The 24,641-nt window shown below is 37.4% G+C and overlaps 1 protein-coding gene across 2 annotated transcripts in view; it reads right to left on the bottom strand.

Moving 5' to 3' along the window:
- Positions 1-225: 225 nt before the first annotated feature.
- The window catches only part of LOC139147144 (uncharacterized protein PF3D7_1120000-like), a 30,462-nt gene continuing 6,046 nt past the window's right edge, over positions 226-24,641 (bottom strand). Inside the window, exons 5-23 of one of the 2 annotated variants that reach the window (XM_070718051.1) lie at positions 24,597-24,626; positions 24,322-24,372; positions 23,716-23,766; positions 23,204-23,254; positions 21,956-22,012; positions 21,491-21,520; positions 20,588-20,638; positions 20,116-20,145; positions 19,865-19,915; positions 16,153-16,182; positions 14,690-14,782; positions 13,283-13,422; positions 7,278-7,415; positions 5,144-6,588; positions 2,841-2,995; positions 2,332-2,550; positions 2,015-2,146; positions 1,527-1,790; positions 226-1,278 (exon numbers count right to left, since the gene is read on the bottom strand). In XM_070718051.1, the coding sequence (XP_070574152.1) occupies positions 6,511-6,588; positions 7,278-7,415; positions 13,283-13,422; positions 14,690-14,782; positions 16,153-16,182; positions 19,865-19,915; positions 20,116-20,145; positions 20,588-20,638; positions 21,491-21,520; positions 21,956-22,012; positions 23,204-23,254; positions 23,716-23,766; positions 24,322-24,372; positions 24,597-24,626 (881 nt within the window). In that variant the 3' untranslated portion in view covers positions 226-1,278; positions 1,527-1,790; positions 2,015-2,146; ... (1 more) ...; positions 2,841-2,995; positions 5,144-6,510. The remainder of the gene's footprint in view (positions 1,279-1,526; positions 1,791-2,014; positions 2,147-2,331; positions 2,551-2,840; positions 2,996-5,143; positions 6,589-7,277; positions 7,416-13,282; positions 13,423-14,689; positions 14,783-16,152; positions 16,183-19,864; positions 19,916-20,115; positions 20,146-20,587; positions 20,639-21,490; positions 21,521-21,955; positions 22,013-23,203; positions 23,255-23,715; positions 23,767-24,321; positions 24,373-24,596; positions 24,627-24,641) is intronic. The other variant, XM_070718053.1, reaches the window with a different exon arrangement.

Here is a 24,641-nt window from a genome sequence, read left to right as displayed (position 1 = left end):
TTGATATCATTTAGTGTGTATTGAGACTGTCAACAAAACCAAATCTTGATAATTTTCTTGACTTTTTCGTCTTTTCTCGTCAATGGTACTTGTGTAATGAGTCTAAAAGTTAGATTTCTGTGTGTCCAATGACAGATGAATGAAACGACAGACAGCACACTGTCCAGTGTTCAAGTTGTAAAGACAAATGAACAATGAAAGAAGGCAAGACAAAATACACACACAAAACATTTACCCATAACAATTTATTACCATTCACAACCTGACAGTCAAAAATGTACAAACAGTTGTATAGTTGTCGCCAAGCTCTTCAACATTACACAAATAGTACACAACTATATGTGAGGGTTCTGACATCTTTTAAGGTTGCGCCGGTTCTATTACACAATCTACATACTATAGAGTGAAGCTTTTGGAAGATACTAAATGTCGAGTACTCGTGGACGTAAAATCAGAGTATTTGAAATTTATATCTATCTTTATTTCTATTTATATCTATCCTTATTTCTATGTCTTGCTTACATTTCCTATGCAGCCCCTACAATTGATGAAGTTAGTTTCCCATGTAAATGGTCGTTATTTTTCTAGGTGAGGATGTCATATCTGTCTGCGAGTATCCATTAATTTGTGTTTTGAAATTCCTAAACGAAAAGAATTTCTACGAGACATCACGTATAAAGTCATGTATCTATAAAAATTGTCAATTCATCCACTACACTACTCATTTATATACTTTGAATTAGGCTCTTAGGCGCCTCTCCTCCCTCTACCCTCTGTCTCTCTTCCCGATAGTTTTGCGATTCATGTAATAATGAAACTTGATATTCTTGAAGAATGTATTTGTAAATTAATATTTTTTCGATGAACGTGTGTTGCTTCATAACAGTGAACTTCTTTTATATCAATTATTGCAAGGATTCAGAAATAATTAAATCTACCTTCTTACTTTTGTTGATATTTTGAACACTATATGACCTATACTAAGTATTGAATTTTACGATATAAAACTGAAAACAAAAATTATACACAGAAAATAACTACAGTTTTGCAAACTAAATACAGTGTACATAAAGACGCAACTTGACTTCACTTTTCTCTAGTTTCAGGTACCACACCGCTGCCTTTTTAAGTTCATTGCTTGAGGCAGTATTTGCACTAAAAGACTTAATATGTACCACCACCACATCTATTTCCAGTAGTCTGTAAACACGGTTTACATTTTCAACGGTTTCAGAATTTTGATAAATTAGGCCCAAATCAGTGGGTCTGGCGGGAAACCTGCAAGGAAAAAAGTACACAAATTTTAATATTCTATCGTTCTATAAATGTTGCATGCTTAGAAGAAGTACGTAAACTTTGTCTCGCAAATTGTTACATAATTTCTTTCCTAAATGATATAATGCAATTGCCATTTTCACATTTCAAATCATACATGTTAAAATACGCCACCAGGTGAAAATAAAAGAATCGTGTTATTGGCAATATTCACACAGTCAGACAAACATGAAATAAATGTGAAACACTACCTCCGTAAGAATCGTGTAATTCTTCGAATGGTTTATCTGATTTCGCCTTCAGAATGTCTTCATATTTCTTCCTCTTCTCTTCATTGTCTACAATCTGGTACAGTCTTACGAGATAATAGACACCCATCTGCCAACTTAAGAACTGTTCATAGTGAGGCAGAACGCGTTCTTTCATCTTCAGTGCTTGTTCCAGAAGATCTTCAACTGCTTTGTATTTACTGGTATCTTTATTCAGAAGATAGAATCTGGCCAGATCTGTCTTTCCTAAAAAATGGTACAGTATTAATCATTGAACCTCTGTTTTACCAATTTTGTCGTAGAGGACGTTCCCAAGTCCATCACTGCAATGCTTACATAAGTCTACAAGTTTAAGTACATGGTCTATCAGCTAAGTAATATTTAAATGAAGCAGATTTATTTCATCAATTTGTGATCTCTTTATTCAAATTCCAGGCTGTGATAGCCGAAACAATATCTTAATCACTTACCTATCGCCACGCTCACATGATCTGACGCCCACAGTTTACTTTTCATCTCTAGAGATTCTCGCAGTAACTGCTCGACTTTGTTTTTATCCACTGGCTCTTTTCGGCCGAGGAAAAGTGCATATTCATGCATAGCTGAAATAAAGTGTACACAGTGTAAAATTACGCTACGCACGCTTTAGCCTATGTATTCACCGATCAATTTGAAAAGAAATACTTAAACATACAAAATCGAATGACGGAGATGTTTGTCATCTTTCCCGGAAATCTTCAGCTTGGTATCATTCTTTCAGAGTCTTTTGGCTGATCGAAGTACTTACTTATAGCTCTCCATTTTTGATGATCATGGTTTGATGATTCCAACGTAATATCTATTGCAGTCTGTAATTTTTCCTCGATGATTTTCGATGATTCTTCCGTGATACGTATTGCAGTCTCTAATTTTTCCTCGATGATATTCAGAGTGTCGTCATTAGGAACAGGTTTCTGGTAATTTCTCAGATACCCCTTTTCATGCGCTCTTGCTTGTGCGAAGTTAACTGTTCGTAAGAATGACATTTGAAGGCATAAATACATGGACATAGAAATTGGACATAGAAATAATTTGAACAAGATAGCTCAAGGAACTTAGATGTGTGACCAGGTTCTGTATCAAACTATTTCAGTAAGGCTCTTTTGAAGTACAGCTATGGATATAAACACTGGCGGAAATATATCAGACTGTTTAGAAAATGAAATTATGCGACACAGTCAATTGCGTGAGATTGATTTAGCAAGCTTTGCCATGGCAAGCTATATATACTATATTTCACTGATAAAAGTTATTTACGTTTTGCCATGTACAGTTTATCCTCACAGTCTTCCTCATTACCGCTCTCGGCTCTTTTCTCTGAGATTTTCTTGTAGTGATCTTCTGCTGTTTCAAGATGGCAAATGCTTCATCCTTATCAAGTTCTATCAGCACTTTGCCGAGTTGATATTGAGCTAAAGAGTTAAAAATCGCAATTTGATCAGTGAGGTAATACCAACCTAACCACTCCTGCTGACAGAAATGCAAGTACATGTAGTTTTATGATTTAACCAATCAAGAATGCACAACAATTGAAGCAAGACTATCTGTGTTTTATTTTGTTCAAGGCGACCTACTTCATCACTTTAAGGTGAGTTATCCATATTATATTCATAGGAGAGCTATCGATGTGATTTAAAAATGCAGAAATCATCGTACTGTTGATATTTGCATGCTCGGTACATGTCAGTTTGAAAAAATAATGCATTCAAAAACGATGTAACCGAGCTAGATTCCAAGATAAATGGCAAGATTGTTCTTAAAAAAGAACAAGTCAGTAGAAAATGCTGACTCTGCAGATTTTCCCACTTGTGCTATTTATAAACATAGCATTGTCCATCGCATTGCTCAGTCAGCACTTTAGAATTTTTACACTACCTTTGTGTGCATTTTTGAAGAACCTTCTCTTGCCTAATCTTTGAGAAATTTCACGAAAATGACAAGATTATATTGTGACTGCATTCTATTTACTTGCAGTTCATGAAAATCAATGGCTGACACTGAACTATGTGTAGTCATCTACGTACTCATTATATTTGCAGAAGGAAGATCGTTTAAGGGAGCCGTCATTATTTTCGGCTTGGGGGTCGGAGGAATTTCATCGGAAACTCCGAAATTTCGCGTGTTCCCCTGCCAACCATTGTGACTTTGAGTAACTCCCTCTTTAACAGAAATTTTCACTGATCTCCCCCCCCTAGAAAAGTTAAATACCAATACATGTATTTGTAAAATTTTCAAAGATACAGCAATAGTAAAGACCTTTCAAATCCTGGTGTAGGCCTACCCTGCCAGATTATCATCGGTTATCTCATGACAGTTGAAAAAGGTGAAAGCAACTAACTGAACTTCAAAGTCACAACAAAATATATACGTAAAAGCTCACGCTACGACCATAGTGAGTATCCAACTATAAAGTATTGTTTAATTTTGATGGATATTATGACATAGTTTTCACTAGGATATCTGACAAAGCAGAATTTGAAAGTACGGGGAGAACATGCGAGAGGCTGAGGGGGAAAGTGTCAGAGGGGCTGTTCTCTATCTTGCGTGGAAATTTTTGAGAAATTGATATCTGCAGTTACACGGCCTGGTGCAGTCTGAGAGGCGTTTTTAATTTGTTTTTTTACTAAGTGAAACTGAGGGTCCCCCTCTCGCTTAAAAATGTTGAGAAAATGTTGAGAAATTTTTGTGCATAATGGTGCAATCTGAGTGCATGGTGTTCAAATTTATTTTGCACTCGGCAAAACAGTTTGAAAATGACATCGAACACTGATATTTTAATTACATTTTTCGCATGATTATTGTTTGATTCATAATATTCAACAACCAAACAATGACAATACATTTTGTAAAAAACAGTTCTCAGTCTGCCAGAGATGGAAGACCGAAAGAATATACAGGAATGGAAAATCTGTGAATTTCTTGTGTCATTTGCAAACTGTTACATTTTAAACGATATTAGAGGACCATCAGTCAGAGTCAGTATTTTTTCAATCCACTCATTATTTGTTTGCAACGTAGCTAGCCTTGCAGTTTCTCCAGCTGCGAGTTTCTCATGAAAAGCCTTAATATGGTTAAATGGTTTGGTTAAACGTCAAAGTGGTTACAGCAATAGTCAAATGCATATGTCTCTGGGATAATAGGCCTCAATTCACAACAGTTTGGTTTTTCCTAGATTCAATTCTATTAAAAATTTTGGAAACTGCATGTGCAACGGTGCAATCTGGTGCAATCTGAGAGGTGTCTTTCAACTTGTTGTTTTACTGGTAAAATGTTAGACCATTCCAAGGGTAGAGCACGAGAGAGGGTTTCCCCCTCTGGCATTGAAAATTTGAGAAATTGATATATACAATGGTACAATCTGAGAGGTGTTTCAATTTGTTTCGCACCAAAAATTGACAAATCCCCCTTCTTTCTCTCCATATTTTAAGCAATCCCCCCTTGTAGCTTTCGATTTTTTGAGTGCACCCTCCCCAAGCCCCATCCCCCGACCGTAAATAATGACGGCTCCCTAAGGTCGAATAGCAACAGCAAGAAACATTTTACTAATTAGTAATACTTGCCATAACCCAGTGTACGGTTTCGAAATATATCATCTCCTGTTGTCATAGTAGTTGCTGCTTCTACAGCTTTCGTGTAAAGCGGAAGAGCCTCATCTGGCAGCCGTTTGAAACGTTTGTAAAACAGCGCCACCGCATACAGAAGAGGGGTGGGATCTCCTACTTGTTTAGATTCCAGCAAATCTTTCCTCAAATTACGACATAATGATTTGGTGTGAACTGTTACTTCCTCCTCTACCTCTGGGAGGGGATGGTAGACACCTGTGAATTTACTGTAGATTTCTTTGTAACTTGGAAAGATGTTGGTCAATAGAGATATCGCACTGGACATCGCGCTTTGCTCTTTCTCTTTTGAGAGCCCCGCTTTAATCGCTTTTCTGATTACTCTGTGAATAGTAAAATTACACTTTTGATGCTTGTGGCTCTCATAGTTACTGTTAACGAGACACTGTCTCCGTAGTCCTCGTAGTATTTTGTTTAGGTTTCGGCGGATTTTAACAGGTTGGTCTATTGGTTTATGTCCTCCTACCCTCTCCATCAAATTAGATTTCAGACAATCCAGACCGATGGATTCTGCTCCTTTCACAATAAGGTCTTCTGAAATTGTTGGTTCCAGGAACACGCACATCTGCAGTAGCTCAAGAGCCGCTTCTCCCCCCTTGGTCTCCTCTAATTGTCGGAAACTTAAACTCCAAGTGGCTAAGACTTGTTTTCGTTTGTACATCCATTTGTTGATATTAACGCCACGTTTTCTTTCTTCCAGGAATTTACGGATTTCTTCATCCGTCATTTCGATTGAGTGCAGCTTCTCTTCTGTTAGCTCCAAGAAAGCCGTAAGCGAGTTATTGGTGACTTCACTGAGCTTAGAGTGGTACTTTTCTAAACCAATGTCCCTCAACCAGGCTCTGAGTGGGTCGTCCTCACTAGTGGGAAACAATTCATCGTCCACGCAAGTTTGTGCAAACTCTTTATATTGAGAAAAATCAGTATTGTTTTCATTCATGTATTTGGCGGCTGCAATGAGAGCTAATGGTAAACCATCTAAACCATCTGGACCTGCCAGCCACTCCAGCGCTTCATAATTTTCGTGATCATTTTCCGACATCTTGGAGATCTCGTCAAGGAGGTTTGCATTTGTACACGATCCTTCAATGCGGCAATTAGCCAGTAACAACAGCATGGCATCTTTCAGCGCCAGTGGTTGATGAAAAAGAGTGTTTTGACCTCTTTGTATAAGACAGATGACGAAAGTGATGTGTCACGTGATGTGATAATGATGTGACCTCCTGCAGGGAATGTAGGGAAATAATCAAAGACGCATTCAGAGTCATCGGCGTTATCTAATATCAATAGCCAATTTGATTTCTCTGTTAACCAATCATTGACTGCTTTCTTATGACGTCAGCTCGCAGGTCCTTCTTTTCGCCAAAAAGATTCAGCTTCTCGGACTGTTAAAGAAACAAAGGAATGCTCATTGCAAATCCATTAACCGTGATTGTTAATGCATTTTCTAGTGTTTTCTTCTGATTTATGATACAAGTTAGATTTCTACTCCTGAAATATTATCGAAATGCCCATTTTTAAACTTGTCAACACAGCCATCATACAGGAAATGACCAATATTATCATAGACGACTGGTTCTAATGACGCCTTGAATTCATTTATCGACAACGAATAAAGAAGAGAATACAATCGTTGTTATTACTTGCTGTGTTTGCACCAGCGCTTATATAATGAAATGTATTATTGTTAAGTGATTATCCTGTTTATCGCTCCGTACAAAGCTAGGATTTGTCTGTAAGCACATTCTGGACAAAGATTGCTCAGGCACATTGCCGTGTATCTTTCTTACAAAAAGGTGGACCTTGCAATGCCCCAAACCTACTTTAAGCGAGTGATTCATATCTTTGAATGACTTCACTGTTGTATGTTTGCGTGGCTGTTGCAGACCGTTTCAATGTCAAATGGACAAACCTTTCTGTAAAACTGTTAGTTGAACATCTTCCGGTCGGTCAAAACTTGAATGACAGTCAAAGTAATTATATCGATCATTGAAATTAGATGTTGAATGGCTTTCGAAAAGCAGGACATTTAGCTGCTGCGGTATTTTTTTCTCGTTTCCACACAGGCACTTACCATCTGTTTGAAGACATAATCCAGTGTTTTTCGAGAGCCAGCAGTAATCCATAACACGTTGCTATAGTATTTGTAGTACGAATGTACATACTGGACGGCGATTTCAGATTTTCCACAGCCAGCTGGTCCATTGATTACCTAGTATGGATCATGAACATTTGATAGTAGAAGTCGTGTTGTTAGAAACGTATGGGAAGTGGTAAAAATGTGGCATATACGAATGATCCATATCTGTCTCATAGCGTTCAATGAAACCTTGATGTGCTTGTGGTTGTTACTTCTTTGATTGTGAGTTTTCGGATCAGGGGAACTAAGAATTGGAGGATGTCCTTCTTCCTCTAATGTTCGTTTTCAATTTCTCAAATGGAGATAAAAGTAAAAAATAGCGTCAATGACACTGTAGCTCCCATCCTGGACTATTAGTGTTTGTTCTCTGGTCAGATATTTGAACATGTGTGAAAGGGATAAAGTGCATGAAGTGAAAATACTTAAATGAAATGTACTGGAGACAGTGAAATATGTTTAATGTAATTATTCAGAATATAAAATGGAAAAAATACAGAATTAGATATATCGAATACTGTGATACAACCATTAACTCAACAAGTCATTTACAATGACATAGTCCCCACTTGTAATAGGAGTATTAGTCTTGATGGGGCAGGAAAATGTGGTCATTAAGAAGTATCACTGGAGTGTATATGTTGAGATCTATGGGCACATAGGTCTATGTCGTTGTTCCCAATTTGAAACATATGAGGCATGTCTAGGTTATGGTTCTAAATCGGGAAAAAAGATCAGACCTCTAGCAGTATTGGCTCCAGCCAAGAAATACATATGCGCATTATAAATGAGGTACAAGATGTGACATCTTAAGGTCTAATATCCTATCAAAATTGGAGGGTATAGAACTTGTGGTTACTGAAATATGCATATATATGTATAATCAAGGTCAAAGGTCATCGAGGTCACATGACATTTTGAAAAAAAAAATTATATTGCTAATTAATCCCTATATGCCAAAAAATCAGATCTCTAGCTCTATTCGCTTGCCCAGAATTAGATGTGTACATAATTAATGAGGTAAAGCATGTGTTGTCATAAGGTCTCCCATCCTACTAAATACAAAGGACATAGCACTTGTGGTTACTTATTTATTGACATAAACATATATTTTAGGTAAAAGGTCATCGAGGTCACATGACATTTGGTCAAAACATTTCTCTCCTATAGTTATCCCTATATACCAAAAATCAGACATCCAGCTCTATTGGCTCTCTCAGAATGAGATATGCGCATAATTATTGAGGTACAGTATGTGGCGTCATAAGGTGTCCAATCATACCAAACATGAAGGCTGTAGCACTTGTGGTTACAGAGTTATGGACAAATATGTATATTTGAGGTCAAAGGTCACCGAGGTCACGTGACATTTTGTCAAAAAAATTGTTTTGCTAAGTTATCCCTATATACCAAAAATCAGACCTCTAGCTCTATTGGCTCGCTCAAAATTAGATATGTGCACAATTAATGAGGTACAATATGTGGCGTCATAAGCTGTCCCATCATACCATACATGAAGGGTGTAGCACTTCTGGTTACTGAGTTATGGACAAATATGTATATCTTAGGTCAAAGGTCACCGAGGTCACGTGACATTTTGTCAAAAAAATGTATTGCTAAGTTATCCCTATATACCAAAAATCAGACCTCTAGCTCTATTGGCTCGCTCAAAATTAGATATGCGCATAATTAATGAGGTACAATATGTGGCGTCATAAGGTGTCCCATCATACCATACATGAAGGCTGTAGCACTTGTGGTTACTGAGTTATGGACAAATATGTATATTTGAGGTCAAAGGTCACCGAGGTCACGTGACATTTTGTCAAAAAATTGTATTGCTAAGTTATCCCTATATACCAAAAATCAGACCTCTAGCTCTATTGGCTCGCTCAAAATTAGATATGTGCATAATTAATGAGGTACAATATGTGGCGTCATAAGCTGTCCCATCATACCATACATGAAGGCTGTAGCACTTGTGGTTACTGAGTTATGGACAAATATGTATATTTGAGGTCAAAGGTCATCGAGGTCACGTGACATTTCGTCAAAACAATTGTTTTGCTAAGTTATCCCTATATACCAAAATAAGACCTCTAGCTCTATTGGCTCGCTCAAAATTAGATATGCACATAATTAATGAGGTACAATATGTGGCGTCATAAGGTGTCCCATCATACCATACATGAAGGCTGTAGCACTTGTGGTTACGGAGTTATGGACAAATATGTATATTTGAGGTCAAAGGTCACCGAGGTCACGTGACATTTCGTCAAAAAAATTGTATTGCTAAGTTATCCCTATATACCAAAAATCAGACCTCTAGCTCTATTGGCTCGCTCAAATTAGATATGTGCATAATTAATGAGGTACAAATCCGAGATATATGCGTGAACTGATGGACTCACGGATGGACGAACAGACGGACATGACCCAATCTATAAGCCCACTGGACTTCATCCGTGGGGACTAAAAATTGTGTCACTGCATCCTTTTTGCAATATGAATACGATGAGAAACTAAATTTTTATTTTTCGTGGCCTTATACATTGGAGTCTATGGAGATCTGCCTTATACATGGGAGTCTATGGACGTGTAAACTAAAAATATGCAAATTTCACCACGATTTGCCCAAATTTGGGAAAGGTCACTCCTATGCACTTCCATACCAAGTTTCAAATCAATCGGACTTGTGGTTTCAGAGCAGGAGATTTTTTGACCAAAAATGGGAGAAAATTACAAAAAAATTCATGAAAAATAGCAAGTCCAAGATACTGACCCAAGATGTGCACAATCATTTCATGTCAGCCCAAAGTACTTACATGCTAATTTTTCATGTAATCTGCTCAGTGGTTATTGAGTTTTTTCAATTTTGACTGTTTTTACATTTTTTCACTTAATTTGCATATTTTTGGCAATGACAACTTCATTTGAACAAAATCTCATCTACAGCCCATCATCCATGTACACACCAAATATCAAGATGAAATGTACAGCGGTTTTGGAGTTTTTGATGTTGACGGACAGACATACAGACATACAGACATACAGACATACAGACATACAGACATACAGACATACAGACATACAGACATACAGACATACATACATACAGACATTTCCCTAGCCTATAAGAATAGCTTCCATTGCCATATATACATATGGCTATGGGAGCTAAAAATCAGACCTCTAGCTCTATTGGCTCGCTCAAAATTAGATATGCACATAATTAATGAGGTACAATATGTGGCGTCATAAGGTGTCCCATCATACCATATATGAAGGGTGTAGCACTTGTGGTTAGGGACTGGTCAGTTTCTTCGGCCTGGGGGGGCCGGTGGATTCATGGGGGGGGGGTCACCCTGTTTTTGACTTTGGTGATATGGGGGGTCACCATGTTTTTGAAATGCCAACAGGGGGTCAGTGTGTTTTTGAATTTCGACACAGGCTCATCATTGCCTAAAATGCATCGTGTCAGCCACAAATTTCATCCAGTTGCATTTTTCAGATTTGGTTAAATGCCTCTCTATGGTTCCTCAGGAGATTTAATTGGATGGCTGGCAGTCTTAACACCCATCAAAGTTTTTGATTTACTGCTTTTTCCTGTTTGATATTAATGATTGACATCCATTCCTGTACAACAGTTCAGGACATCTGGTTAAGCATAGAAAGTGTGGAATACATTCACAGCTCATTCAAATGTACTGTATTCAAACTTTAAGATTGACACTTTGAAATTCCTATCTTACAACTGACATGCCAACAATTTCATTAACACATAGAATGACTTAAAATATAAATGTATGTAAAATAATATATATATATATATATATATATATATATATATATATATATATATATATATATATATATATATATATATATATTACAGTATTATATTATTACATATTACAGTTGTCGTGTGCGGGGGGGGGGGGGGTCCCCTGTTTTCAAAATTTGGAATAGGGGGGGTCACCCTGTTTTCAAAATTTGGAATGGGGGGGGTCAGCCACTTTTTGACGTCGGCAAAAAATAATCCACCGGCCCCCCCCCCCCCCCCCAGGCCGAAGAAACTGACCAGTCCCGTACTGAGTTATAGACAAATATGTATATTTGAGGTCAAAGGTCATTGAGGTCATGTGACATTTTGTCAAAAAAAAATTGTTTTGCTAAGTTATCCCTATATACCAAAAATCAGACCTCTAGCTCTATTGGCTCGCTCAAAATTAGATATGTGCATAATTAATGAGGTACAATATGTGGCGTCATAAGGTGTCCCATCATACCATACATGAAGGCTGTAGCACTTGTGGTTACTGAGTTATGGACAAATATGTATATTTGAGGTCAAAGGTCACCGAGGTCACGTGACATTTTGTCAAAAAATTGTATTGCTAAGTTATCCCTATATACCAAAAATCAGACCTCTAGCTCTATTGGCTCGCTCAAAATTAGATATGTGCATAATTAATGAGGTATAATATGTGGCGTCATAAGGTGTCCCATCATACCAAATATGAAGGGTGTAGCACTTGTGGTTACTGAGTTATGGACAAATATGTATATTTGAGGTCAAAGGTCACCGAGGTCACGTGACATTTTGTCAAAAAAATTGTATTGCTAAGTTATCCCTATATACCAAAAATCAGACCTCTAGCTCTATTGGCTCGCTCAAAATTAGATATGCACATAATTAATGGCGTACAATATGTGGCGTCATAAGGTGTCCCATCATACCAAATATGAAGGGTGTAGCACTTGTGGTTACTGAGTTATGGACAAATATGTATATTTGAGGTCAAAGGTCACTGAGGTCACGTGACATTTTGTCAAAAAAATTGTATTGCTAAGTTATCCCTATATACCAAAAATCAGACCTCTAGCTCTATTGGCTCGCTCAAAATTAGTTATGTGCATAATTAATGAGGTACAATATGTGGCGTCATAAGGTGTCCCATCATACCATATATGAAGGGTGGTAGCACTTGTGGTTACTGAGTTATGGACAAATATGTATATTTGAGATCAAAGGTCATCAAGGTCACATGACATTTTGTCAAAATATCCGAGATATCTGCGTGAACGTATGGACTCACGGATGGACGAACAGACGGACATGACTCAATCTATAAGCTCACTGGACTTCATCCGTGGGGACTAAAATTGTGTCACTGCATCCTTTTTGCAATATGAATACGATGAGAAACTAAATTTTTATTTTTTGTGGCCTTATACATGGGAGTCTATGGAGATCTGCCTTATACATGGGAGTCTATGGACATGTAAACTATAATATGCAAATTTCACCACGATTTGCCCAAATTTGGGAAAGGTCACTCCTATGCACTTCCATACCAAGTTTCAAATCAATCGGACTTGTGGTTTCAGAACAGGAGATTTTTTGACCAAAAATGGGAGAAAATTACAAAAAAAATTCATGAAAAATAGCAAGTCCAAGATACTGACCCAAGATGTGCACAATCATTTCATGTCAGCCCAAAGTACTTACATGCTAATTTTTCATGTAATCTGCTCAGTGGTTATTGAGTTTTTTCAATTTTGACTGTTTTTACATTTTTTCACTTAATTTGCATATTTTTGGCAATGACAACTTCATTTGAACAAAATCTCATCTACAGCCCATCATCCATGTACACACCAAATATCAAGATGAAATGTACAGCGGTTTTGGAGTTTTTGATGTTGACGGACAGACATACAGACATACAGACATACAGACATACAGACACACAGACATACAGACATACAGACATACAGACATTTCCCTAGCCTATAAGAATAGCTTCCATTGCCATATATACATATGGCTATGGGAGCTAAAAACTGAAGACCAAACTAAGATATGTTACATTGCGATGACAGCTGTTGATCCAAGTAAAAGAATAGTCTACTAGTAACCCTTATGCTACAATACTTACATGAACAACACTTCTCCTCTGCGTTGGATCGCTATCGGCATCTTTAGGTTGATTCTTGTTGTATGATTCATACATCTGTCGAAGTTTACCTTCATGTCCAACGAAGAACGGATTTGGAGCTGTCATGTATTCTAATAGCTCTACATGCAAAGATAGATGCAGAAAATGATCAGGGTGGACACACTTTACAGACCCACTCATTCCTGCATTCCAGCATTTTTGTTGAAGTAAGTCTGTGTTTTGTCACAGAGAAACATAGACAGAGTCGCAACGGGTATTGTTTAAGGTGTGAAGCGGTTACGTAACCATCCATGTTCGCGTCGCCTCAGGTTGCTCTCGCCTCTCTTTTCCGAAGAGTGCCGACCATGCATCCTTCGGTAATTTTCGGATTTTCGCCAATTGTTAAGCGAAAGTATGTTCGGCAAAGTTTGTGTTGTTGTTGTCGTGTGGTGCTGAGCAGAATTGACGTGCTGGCGAAAACGGGAGTGTTTTGAGCTTCAGGAAAGTGAGTTTTACCGTTTTAAAAATTCCTCTCATAATTTTATGAATATATAATGAGTGTGTTTGAACCAAATTTGAAAGTCTTTTATCGATACTGTCTGGTTTTACTCAATGGTTTACGGTCAGTCATACCGTCTTTTACACGTGCGTCAAGGAAGGACATGTTTATGAAACTGCTGGCGTGTTATGTTTTGATTGGCGTGAAGTAGTGTTTCTGGCCTGGGAGCTCACAAAGTAACTATGGTTGCTACGCGACTGGGAGTACGATGCCATCTCGTCGTATTTTTCGCATAATCTCGTGTAATTATCAACCACAAACAAAGCCTCCAAAAGTTTAACACCTTTGGAGCTCATTTTAATATGAAAAGCCAATAGTCTACCGAGACGACCATGGAACAAAAGGCATGCAAGCGTTGCGACTCTGTTTCTGTTTCTCAGTGGTTTTGTCAACCAGCCGTAGATTTGACTGAACTTCACAATAATCTCCTCTTTGTTAAAGACTTTGCACTGTTCAAATGCCAAGCAGCAAGAAAAAGAGATGTTTTAATGATTATGAGAAATGTACAATCTACGCTATTGAAATATGTGACGTCATACGAGAGTATTAAAAGAGAACATTTTAAAACGTGATGTGACACTTACTCCAGATAAGCCATTCTAGGCGTTGAATCACTCTAATTGTATGTTTTCGGACCGATTTATTAATTAGTATTTTGTTTTTTTACTTATTTACATAGCATTCATTTCCAATTTGCTATCCAGGCTGACTAAAATTTATGATTCGAATGAGGAAATTAACGCTTAGAAGATATTGAACGACAATGCGTACAGCATATCGCTCTTACAACTTTCTCTCGTCTGACATATACCTGATGCAAGCTCCTTAATTCTATGAAGATGTCTTACCTGATTTAAGCTTCAAAGTTGACCTGTCAACTGTCTTTGTCGGAGATTGTAGAGCCAAGTGTTCGACGCCAGAGTTCTGTGGCAAGGCTCGTACTACAGAAAGTGAAAAACAAACTAATTGTGAATGTTTCTTTCCACGAAATGACTCATAGACAGCCTTGTCATTTCATGAACATTGGATTAATACTATCATCTTAATCATGACAAGAAATTGTACTGTTTGCTGAAGTAGTCATTCAGTGAAATTGGCTCGTAGTCCCGCTATTTTGTCATATGTCAAATATCAAAAACATTATATTATTGTACACGATATTAAACATTAAATACTATGTAAAACTCCATTGACTGCAACTTGCGTTGTATTTTGAATGATTTTCGTTCATTCTGTAAAACAAATTTACTTATACCACTGCAAGAATTGTGTTTAAATGGCTGGTGTTAATCTTGTCAACATAGCAAGTATGTAAATAATGCCAAATGGTGTTGTTAACTTGTAACTGAAGTATGGTTTGGACTAGTATTCACTCAGCAACAAAAGACATCGCAGATTGAACACAATAGGTTGTGTTTAGAAAGCTTTTTCAGTCTTTTTTATTTTAACATACTTTATGGAATATGGATATGGAAGTATGTGAAAAAGTAGTTGTTTATCTACTCAACCATAATAACATTTAACGAACTGCTGTCCGTTTAAAATATTCAGTAAACGAAACTCTGTTGTTACTTTATAGCTGGAATTTCTAGAGGTGACACCTCATATACGTCAAATTGAGATTTACAGGAAACAGTCCAATTATACCTAGTCAGTAATTATTCTAGAAATTCGATGAGACATCGAAGCAATATGCACAAATTTGTAATGTGAATAAAATCGCAATTCCCTTTTTGAATGAAACAATCGCTTCATCTCTGTGATATTTCCCAATCTGATATCACAGAACCAAAAGCCCGTAATTGAAGTTTGAAATACAAATTATCTTTTAAACTGCTAAGCATTAAATGTTTATGAAAAACGATGACGCAGTTTGCCTTATGTCTGATGATGAAACAACGATTTCATTCTGGTGTTAATTATTATAACTTATTCACCCAATCTTGTCTATTCAAAGTGTAATCATCATCGATCCTAGCAACATATCTTACTGCCGTCTCAAGTTCATTGATGTTTCTTTCATATTAGTGAAATTTAAAGCTCCGAAAATTGACACACTTTGTCCTTAGCATTGAGTTAAGGCATAAGTGATACTTCACATGCATAATGTACGAACTCTGCCACTAACAATTTGCAAACATTATGAGACGCTCTGCTATTCCGACTTGTATTTTCATCATTTCATCGTTATTCCTATAGTTCTCTGGCTTGTAGAGACCAACTCCCGCTGCAATATTGCTCACTTCTTTGGAAATTTGTGTCTCTCCTAAAAGATGTGTGTCCCTAAATATGAATTCATTGAAATGCTTACCCATTTCATCCACCTTTAGCGTCAAATTCTCTGAAACACAGACACAAAAGTATGAGATATTGAACAGTTCTTCATCAAGATAGCATGAGCCTCATACTCAGTACCTAATCTCAATACTTAGCCTCAGTATATGTTTACTTATGAACGAATGGTGGCTAAAAAAGGAAAAACATCTGCATCAAGGGTAATACCTTCATTCGGATCTATAAGTCAAAAAAATCACTCCTGGTTGTATTATACGCGTGGACAGTTCTCCATCTACATGTAATCTTTCGTGAAAGATTGACGTGATATAACAGTGCTTGTGACTTTGACCGGTATGTTTCCCAAGTTAATGTTTTCCAGCTTGATACCGTCTCCATACAGCAAGACTCGCAGAACTTTAAAAGTACAAGAACTGCCACGTTTTGCCGAGTCAGTTAGCGTAGAGATGTTAGCCAGCTATGATTGAACACGTGTAGCAAGAAATATTAGGTATAGCTGTGTAGGATTCCTGGTTTCTGCAACAGAAATCCTTGCATAACTTGTTCGGGAGTGAAGAGTAGTGAAATATGTACGTTGTGCCTGCTCTTACTGCAAATATTAAAGAAAATGAGCCATGCTTTCGGTTGTTGAAGCTATGTTCGAAATATGATATCTAATGCCCATGATACGATTATTTCATTTATGTTGAGCATGGTTCTAAATTATGTTATCTTAAACATGTGAATTTTATCTCATTAACTTTCCTAAGGTAAAATTCTGTATTCTTCATGACTTCGCTTAGCGCCCTCTATTGACCAAGCCCTTCAAAGTTAGAAATTTACTCATTGTACTCCTCTCCATATCCTCCTTTAACATATGATGTCAGAGAAAAAAATGCTGTCGTAATCCAAGCTGTATCACAGCCATTCTAAATATCTAGATAAAATCACACCGCACCGAGAACTTGTGAGGGAAAGTGTACAGCACTATTCCTGAAACACAATATCTGAATTTTCTAAAACATCATTGCAGATTGATTGTGTTTCAGTTGTGGCAGCAGACCACGGACAATCCAGCTATAGAACAGACTACAGTGCAATCTGATTAAAATCAGATGTAGAGTACGGCGACGTCTCTGTACTTGCGTTGTTTTCTCTTGTTGTCGTCTTCTCAAAGTGAGAGGCGACAGCAAGAGAATACCGCGCAAGTACAGAGACGTCGCCGTACTCTACATTTGATTTCAATCAGATCGGACTACAGTGAAGCTGCACCTAAGGCAAGCTTAGACGTAGACGGGTATAGAATACCTGAGAAAGCTCCTCGAAAATCAGGCCGAAAGTGCAAGGGCAGAAAAAAGCCATACAGAGGCAAGTTTGATAGACATACTAGCACTGATGAAGAGAGTGATAGTGACATTGATACCACAGACTCAGGTAGTAGTGATAGCAGTACTACAGTTAGCACTGATAGTAACACTTCCACTTCGAGCGATACTGATAGTGATGACTCAAAAAGCAGTGCAAATAGAAAGAGTGATGATTCAACAGACAAAGGGGAGCATAAAGAAAGTGCCTCAAAGAAGCAAATGATGTTGACTCTGATTCTTACACCAGGTTTGACCCAACTGCCTATGAACAAAAGTAAGCTGGATGCTGATATGATTGGCTATGTAAAACGAAACTTTACTTTTTGTCAGATAACACTTTTGAAGGCAAGGTGTTGGAGGACAGACCTGTGCTAAATATTAGCATATTAAAGGCTGCTAAAATTGAGCTTACATGGAAGAAATGATCGATAAACGAAGTAGTAAGATATGTGTCATTATAACACTCCACATGCTCATTCCGTGTCGCGATTCGCCAGAATACGTCACGTGACGAGAAAATAGATACGTCTAGTCCCAGCGAATCGACAAAAGTGACGTCAGAGGGTATTTTTTGAAAAGCTATTTCCCTAGGGAAATAGTTCTGACCAAATTTGGAAAAGTACCCGGTCACGTGACCGTAGTGTCGTCTGCAGCTTTGCAACAATGGCGGTGACTAGAACGTGATGTGCGTCCGGGATAGGTGACGACACATTCTCTAAAACAGATTTTCCAACATTTTCCAACATTCCAACAGCGTAGGAACTTGAATAGCTCATCGACGGAAAAGATTAAGGTGCAACTAAGGATGTCGCTAGGTATGCTTTGAATATTTTTTGAAAGAAAGTGGTACCACGTACAACTGAAAGCGCTGTGGAAACATCCCCCAGTAAACTTGTCACAATGGATTGTTGCGGTGCAAAATATCAAAACACATTAAAAACTATATAACAATACAACATGAGCATGTGGTGTGTTATAAAACACCTATAGCCTGGTCTTTATTCGGGCTATAGCGCTCGTCTATTACCCCTCGTGGCCGTGTGTTACCAGAAACACATCGCTATACCCCTCGGCCTACGGCCTCGGGGAATAGCGATGTGTTTCTGGTAACACACGGCCCCTCGGGTAATAGACGGTCACTATAGCCCTCATGACCAGGCAATAGTGTTTTAATATAGACACAGGTATGAAACGCGTACAACAAAGGGTTCTTAATGTCATGGGACCACTTGGTAAGTTATGCTCTCAAATGAAGGACATTCGTTGCGGGAAAGCAGGTGAGGAAACCTACCTGCAGACAATGTTATCATTGGTTGAGCAACCAATACTAATGCTTGGTAAGCTAATGTGTCTACAATATACCAACGTAGATTAGGTATAGTTGCTAAAATTGCCTGTAGCCAGAAGAAAGCAAAGCCTGTGATAAAAATATGCCCGAGCTCGGGCATTATCATTAAATTGTCTTGAAAGACATGTAAAGGTGAAGAGAAAGGCCCAGGAAATAGGAGGAACTCTAGGTAGCCAACAATTAAAGCGACCTCGCTTTGAATATCAGAGTAGACCACGAGACCGATTCCAGCCCTTTCGAGGTGGGTCCTCATCCATATCCAGAGGTGGACGTGATGGGGGCAGATACATCAAATTCAAAACAAAAAAAGAGGCTGGCCAGGGCAGTACAAGCCAACAAGAAACAAAACCAGGTAAAGTCAAAACTTGTCTTACTTAGGAAACCCCACGATTTGATTCTGTAGCAGAAACAGAAGTGAGGCTTCACTTGGCAACGCAATATTGCTGACAGACTGAATGCCCAAACACCAAAATATGTGAGTTTAAACCACACCCCTATGCAGTCAAAACAAGTGCATTTCAAATCAGTTGAAAAACACTAAAAGCGTATGCATTTCCACTATTCTACATGATAGACATATGTTTGCTAAAAATTCAGAAAGACGAAACAGAAATGACTCTGATTACACCAACTTGGCAATCTTAGACATGGTGGCCTACACTCCTGCTAATGTGCACAGACAATCCAATATTATTTTCCTCTATGGACAACCTCCTAATCTCACCCACAGGCGAGAAACACCTATTGATGGAACAGGGACACCTGCATTTAGCGGCATGGAAAGTTTCAGGGAAAGGGTCAATACAGCAAGCATTTCAAACAAAGCTGCAGAACTCCATTGCAATCAAATTGCTTAAAATTACGAGTGGAAAAAGTTGGAATGCTGGTGTTTGACAAATGCAAATAGGTCATCTGAGCTACATAAAATTAACTTGAAATACGGGTGGATACTGGTGATAAGATTCAGCTAGCCGGTCTGTCATTTTTCCGGAGAGGACTGTTTCCTCAAAATGTCAGTACATGAAACAGCTTACCTATCGCATCAACCTTTTTCTTTATGTCACCAATCTCGTTCTTTATGTCATCTGAAACAAAAATATAAGTATACAATCAACGCTTAGAATGGAAGGCTGAAAACTACAAGTTAATGAGCTCTGAGATTGTTCTTATCAGAACAAGCTTATCTACTCTTTCCTCTCACAAGGAAAGTGTAATTATGGCTTGTTCTATGTAACTTTTCAATAGTGGACTGCATCCTTAAATATCATTACATGAAAAAGCTTACCTATTGCCTCAACCTTGTTCCTTAAGGCATCTGAAACAAAATAGAGGTATATGAATACCAGTGAAGTCTTGTTCATGAAATCAAGATGATGATGGAGGGCAGATTTTTGACCTAAACACCTCATATTCGTGTTTGTCCAATAGTTTCATTGCCCTGTGTTTAAAACTTTGAAGAAACCTGTTTTGTTTTTAGCATTGAAAAATGTGCCAAAATGTTATCACGGGGAAATGGCAGCACCTTTGATTTCAATCATTTAATATGAGGATATATACATTTTGAATCGTAGGCTCCCAAAGGAATCATAGACCCTCGAGAACGTTTCTCCTGGATTTATGGGTAAATACAAAACCTTTGAAGATAATGTGGGTTTATAGAAACCTGTACGTTTTTATATACTTATATTGTGTTAACATTCCTTTTACTATTCTGGATAGAAATGTGTACTTGTATGTCTTTAAATGGCATGGCTTACCTAAAACAGCAACCTGGTTCGTTATTTCATCAACCTTGTCCTTTAGATCCTCTGAAACATAAACATAAATATTTAATTGTCACCGAGCCTCTGGAATAGAACACAATCAATAACTGTCGTTTAGTATCGTTATGAATATCAGTATATTTAGAATACTATGGGCGCGAAGTATTTCAATATACTGTATTAGATACATCTGTATGGTTACAACACCTTGGAAATGTACAGTGTGTAAGTATATGGAGTTTACTAGATTGCAAGAGGATCGACCTTGATGTTCAATATATTTGGTATCTTAATTGAAATGTTGAACCAAGATTAAAACAAAAGAATCTGGTATTGTAATAGGCTTTCCCATTATCCATCAATGGTGGATGGAGATATTTGAGAGTTACCTGCCTGTCAACTTTATTTGCACCTGTTGAAAACTGAGTGCATATCCATGCCTTGCTTACAACAAATGAAAGTAGATGAACCAGTGATTGTTTTATCAGAAATATATCATCCACTCTCTCTATTCGCAAAGGCAGCACCATAATTGCATGTGCACGTGCCTAATTTGTTAATATTCATGTCACTTTTCTGGAGGACTGTTTCCTCAAAATTTCAATACATGAAACAGCTTACCTATCGCATCAACCTTGTTCTTTATGTCACCAATCTCGTTCTTTATGTCATCTGAAACAAAAATACAAGTATACAACCTACGCTGATATCTTGTTCATTTAGCCAGGTTGAGAATGGAATGCTGAAAACTGCAAGTTAATGAGCTCTGAGATTGTTCTTATCAGAACAAGCTTATCCACTCTTTCCTCTCACAAAGAAAGTGTAATTATGGCTTGTTCTATGTAACTTTTCAATAGAGGACTGCATCCTTAAATGTCATTACATGAAATAGCTTACCTATTGCCTCAACCTTGTTCCTTAAGCCATCTGAAACAAAAACATAGGTATACGACTAGCAATGAAATCTTTTTTCATTTAATCAGTTTTGTGATGGAGGGCAGATTTTGACTTAAAAATCTCATGTTTGTCTAATAGGTTCAATGCGCTTTGTTTAAAACTTTCAAGAAACCTGTTTTGTTTTTTGCATTAAATTTTTGCCTAAAGGTTATCCTGGGAAATGGCAGCACCTTTGATTTACAATCATTAAATATGAGGAATTATACATTTTGAATCGTAAGCTCCCAAATGTATCATAGACCCTCGAGAACGTTTCTCCTGGATGTATGGATGAATACAAAACCTTTGAAGATAATGTGGGTTTATAGAAACCACTAAATTTTTATATACTTATACTGTGTTAACATTCCTGTTACTATTCTGGATAGAACTGTGAACTGTATGTCGTTACAAGGCATGGCTTACCTATAGCAGCAACCTGGTTCTTTATTTCATCAACCTTGATCTTTAGATGCTCTGAAACTTAAACATAAGTATTTACTGGCGTATGCAGATAAGAATGGACAGTGAAATTGATCTAAATGTTATCACACTTGTGTAATTGGTTTGTAAAGTTGTTTCAAAATTTACTACAGGATTGGCAACTTTAGCAGACAACAAACAATTGATAGTGTTGTTTTACAGTAGGCTTCTGCTGCAATTGTTGATATAAAGACACTGATTAGTGTCTGTGTGTGTGGGGTAAAGATTTCCTGACTTTCTATACCCGTACATTTCGACAACTTTCTCACTTACTACTTCTGGCGAATGTACACATCTTTTCCTGTAAATCATGATTTTTTTGGCCAAAGAACTTCATACAATGCAAAGGCAACAAGAGTCTAATGACAACTAGACTCTGACTTGGCTGTGATACAATGTAACTCAAAGCAGCAGTATATAAGGAATGTAATACGAGTCTGTGTATGTGAAGTGCACTGCAAAGTGTACTCCCTGGTGTGTTTATTATGGGTCCATAAAAGCTCTTTGATTTTCACCGCAGTTATAACAAGTCAGTGCAACTTCTGAGGCAAGTTTTGGAACAACTTTACAAACCAATTACACAAGTGTAGCAACATTTAGATCAATTTCACTGTCCATTCTTATCTGCATACCAGTGTAATTATCACCAAGCCTCTGGAATAGAACACAATCAATAACTGTCGTTTAGTATCGTTATGAATATCAGTATATTTAGAATACTATGGGCGCGAAGTATTTCAATATACTGTATTAGATACATCTGTATGGTTACAACACCTTGGAAATGTACAGTGTGTAAGTATATGGAGTTTACTAGATTGCAAGAGGATCGACCTTGATGTTCAATATATTTGGTATCTTAATTGAAATGTTGAACCAAGATTAAAACAAAAGAATCTGGTATTGTAATAGGCTTTCCAAATATTCATCAATGTTGGATGGAGATGTTTGAAAGTTACCCGCCTGTCAACTTTATTTGCACCTGTTGAAAACTGAGTGCATATCCATGCCTTACTTACACAAATGAAAGTAGCTGAACCAGTGATTGTTTTATTAGGAATAGATCATCCACTCTCTCTATTCGCAAAGGCAGTGTCGTTATTGCATGTGCAAGTGCCTAATGTTTTAACATTCATGTCATTTGCCGGAGAGGAGTGTTTCCTCAAAATGTCTCTACATGAAACAGCTTACCTATCGCATCAACCTTTATCTTTATGTCATCAATATCTTTCTTTATGTCATCTGAAACAAAAATATCAGTATATAACCAACGCTGATGTCTTGTTCATTTAGCCATGCTGAGAATGGAAGGCTGAAAACTGCAAGTTAATGAGCCCACCGATTGTTCTCATCAGAACAAGCTCTCTAAAATCTCCCAATAGCTTCATTCCCCTGTATTTAAAACTTTCAAGAAACTATTTTTTTGCATTAAAAGTTTTGCAAAAGGTTATCACTGGGAAATGGCAGCACCTTTGATTTCAATCATAAATATGAGGAATTATACATTTTGAATCATAGGCTCCCAAAGGTATCATAGACCCTCGAGAACGTTTCTCCTGGATGTATGGATGAATACAAAACCTTTGAAGATAATGTGGGTTTATGGAAACCGTTAAAGTTTTATATTCTTATAGTGTGTCAACATTCCTGTTACTATTCTGGATAGAACTGAGAACTGTATGTCGTTACAAGGCATGGCTTACCTATAGCAGCAACCTGGTTTTTTATTTCATCAACCTTGATCTTTAGATCCTCTAAAACATAAACATAAGTATTAAATTATCACCAAGCCTGTGGAATAAAACACAATCAACGACTGTCGTTTAGTATCGTTATGAATATCAGTATATTTAGAATACTATGGGCGCGACGTATTTCAATATAGTGTATTAGATACATCTGTATGATTAAAAATATTAGAAAAGTAGAGTGTATAAAATATGGAGTTTACTAAATCGCAAGAGGATCGACTTCAATGTCCAATATATTTGGTAAATGTTGAACAAAGACTAAAACAAAAGAATTGGGTATTTTCATAGGCTTTCCCATTATTCATCAATGTTTGATGGAGATATTAGCCTGTCAACTTTATTTGCACCTGTTGAAAAGTGAGTGCATATCCATGCCTTGCTTACAACAAATGAAAGTAGATGAACCAGTGATTGTTTTATCAGAAATATGTCATCCACTCTCTCTATTCGCATAGGCAGCACCATAATTACATGTGCACGTGCCTATTTTGTTAATATTCATGTCACTTTTCTGGAGAGGACTGTTTCCTCAAAATTTCAATACATGAAACAGCTTACCTATCGCATCAACCTTGTTCTTTATGTCACCAATCTCGTTTTTTATGTCATCTGAAACAAAAATACAAGTATACAACCTACGCTGATATCTTGTTCATTTAGCCAGGTTGAGAATGGAATGCTGAAAACTGCAAGTTAATGAGCTCTGAGACTGTTCTTATCAGAACAAGCTTATCCACTTTTCCTCTCCCAAAAAAAGTGTAATTATGGCTTGTTCTATGTCACTTTTCAGCAGAGTACTGCACCCTGAAATGTCATTACATGACGTAACTTACGTATTGCCTCAACCTTGTTGTTCAAGTCATCTGAAACAAAAAACA

This window comes from Ptychodera flava, chromosome 13 (genome assembly GCF_041260155.1).
Source record: "Ptychodera flava strain L36383 chromosome 13, AS_Pfla_20210202, whole genome shotgun sequence".
Taxonomy (NCBI): Eukaryota; Metazoa; Hemichordata; class Enteropneusta; family Ptychoderidae; genus Ptychodera; species Ptychodera flava.
Note: the sequence above shows the minus strand (reverse complement) of the source record. Positions and strands in the feature narration are given on the sequence as shown.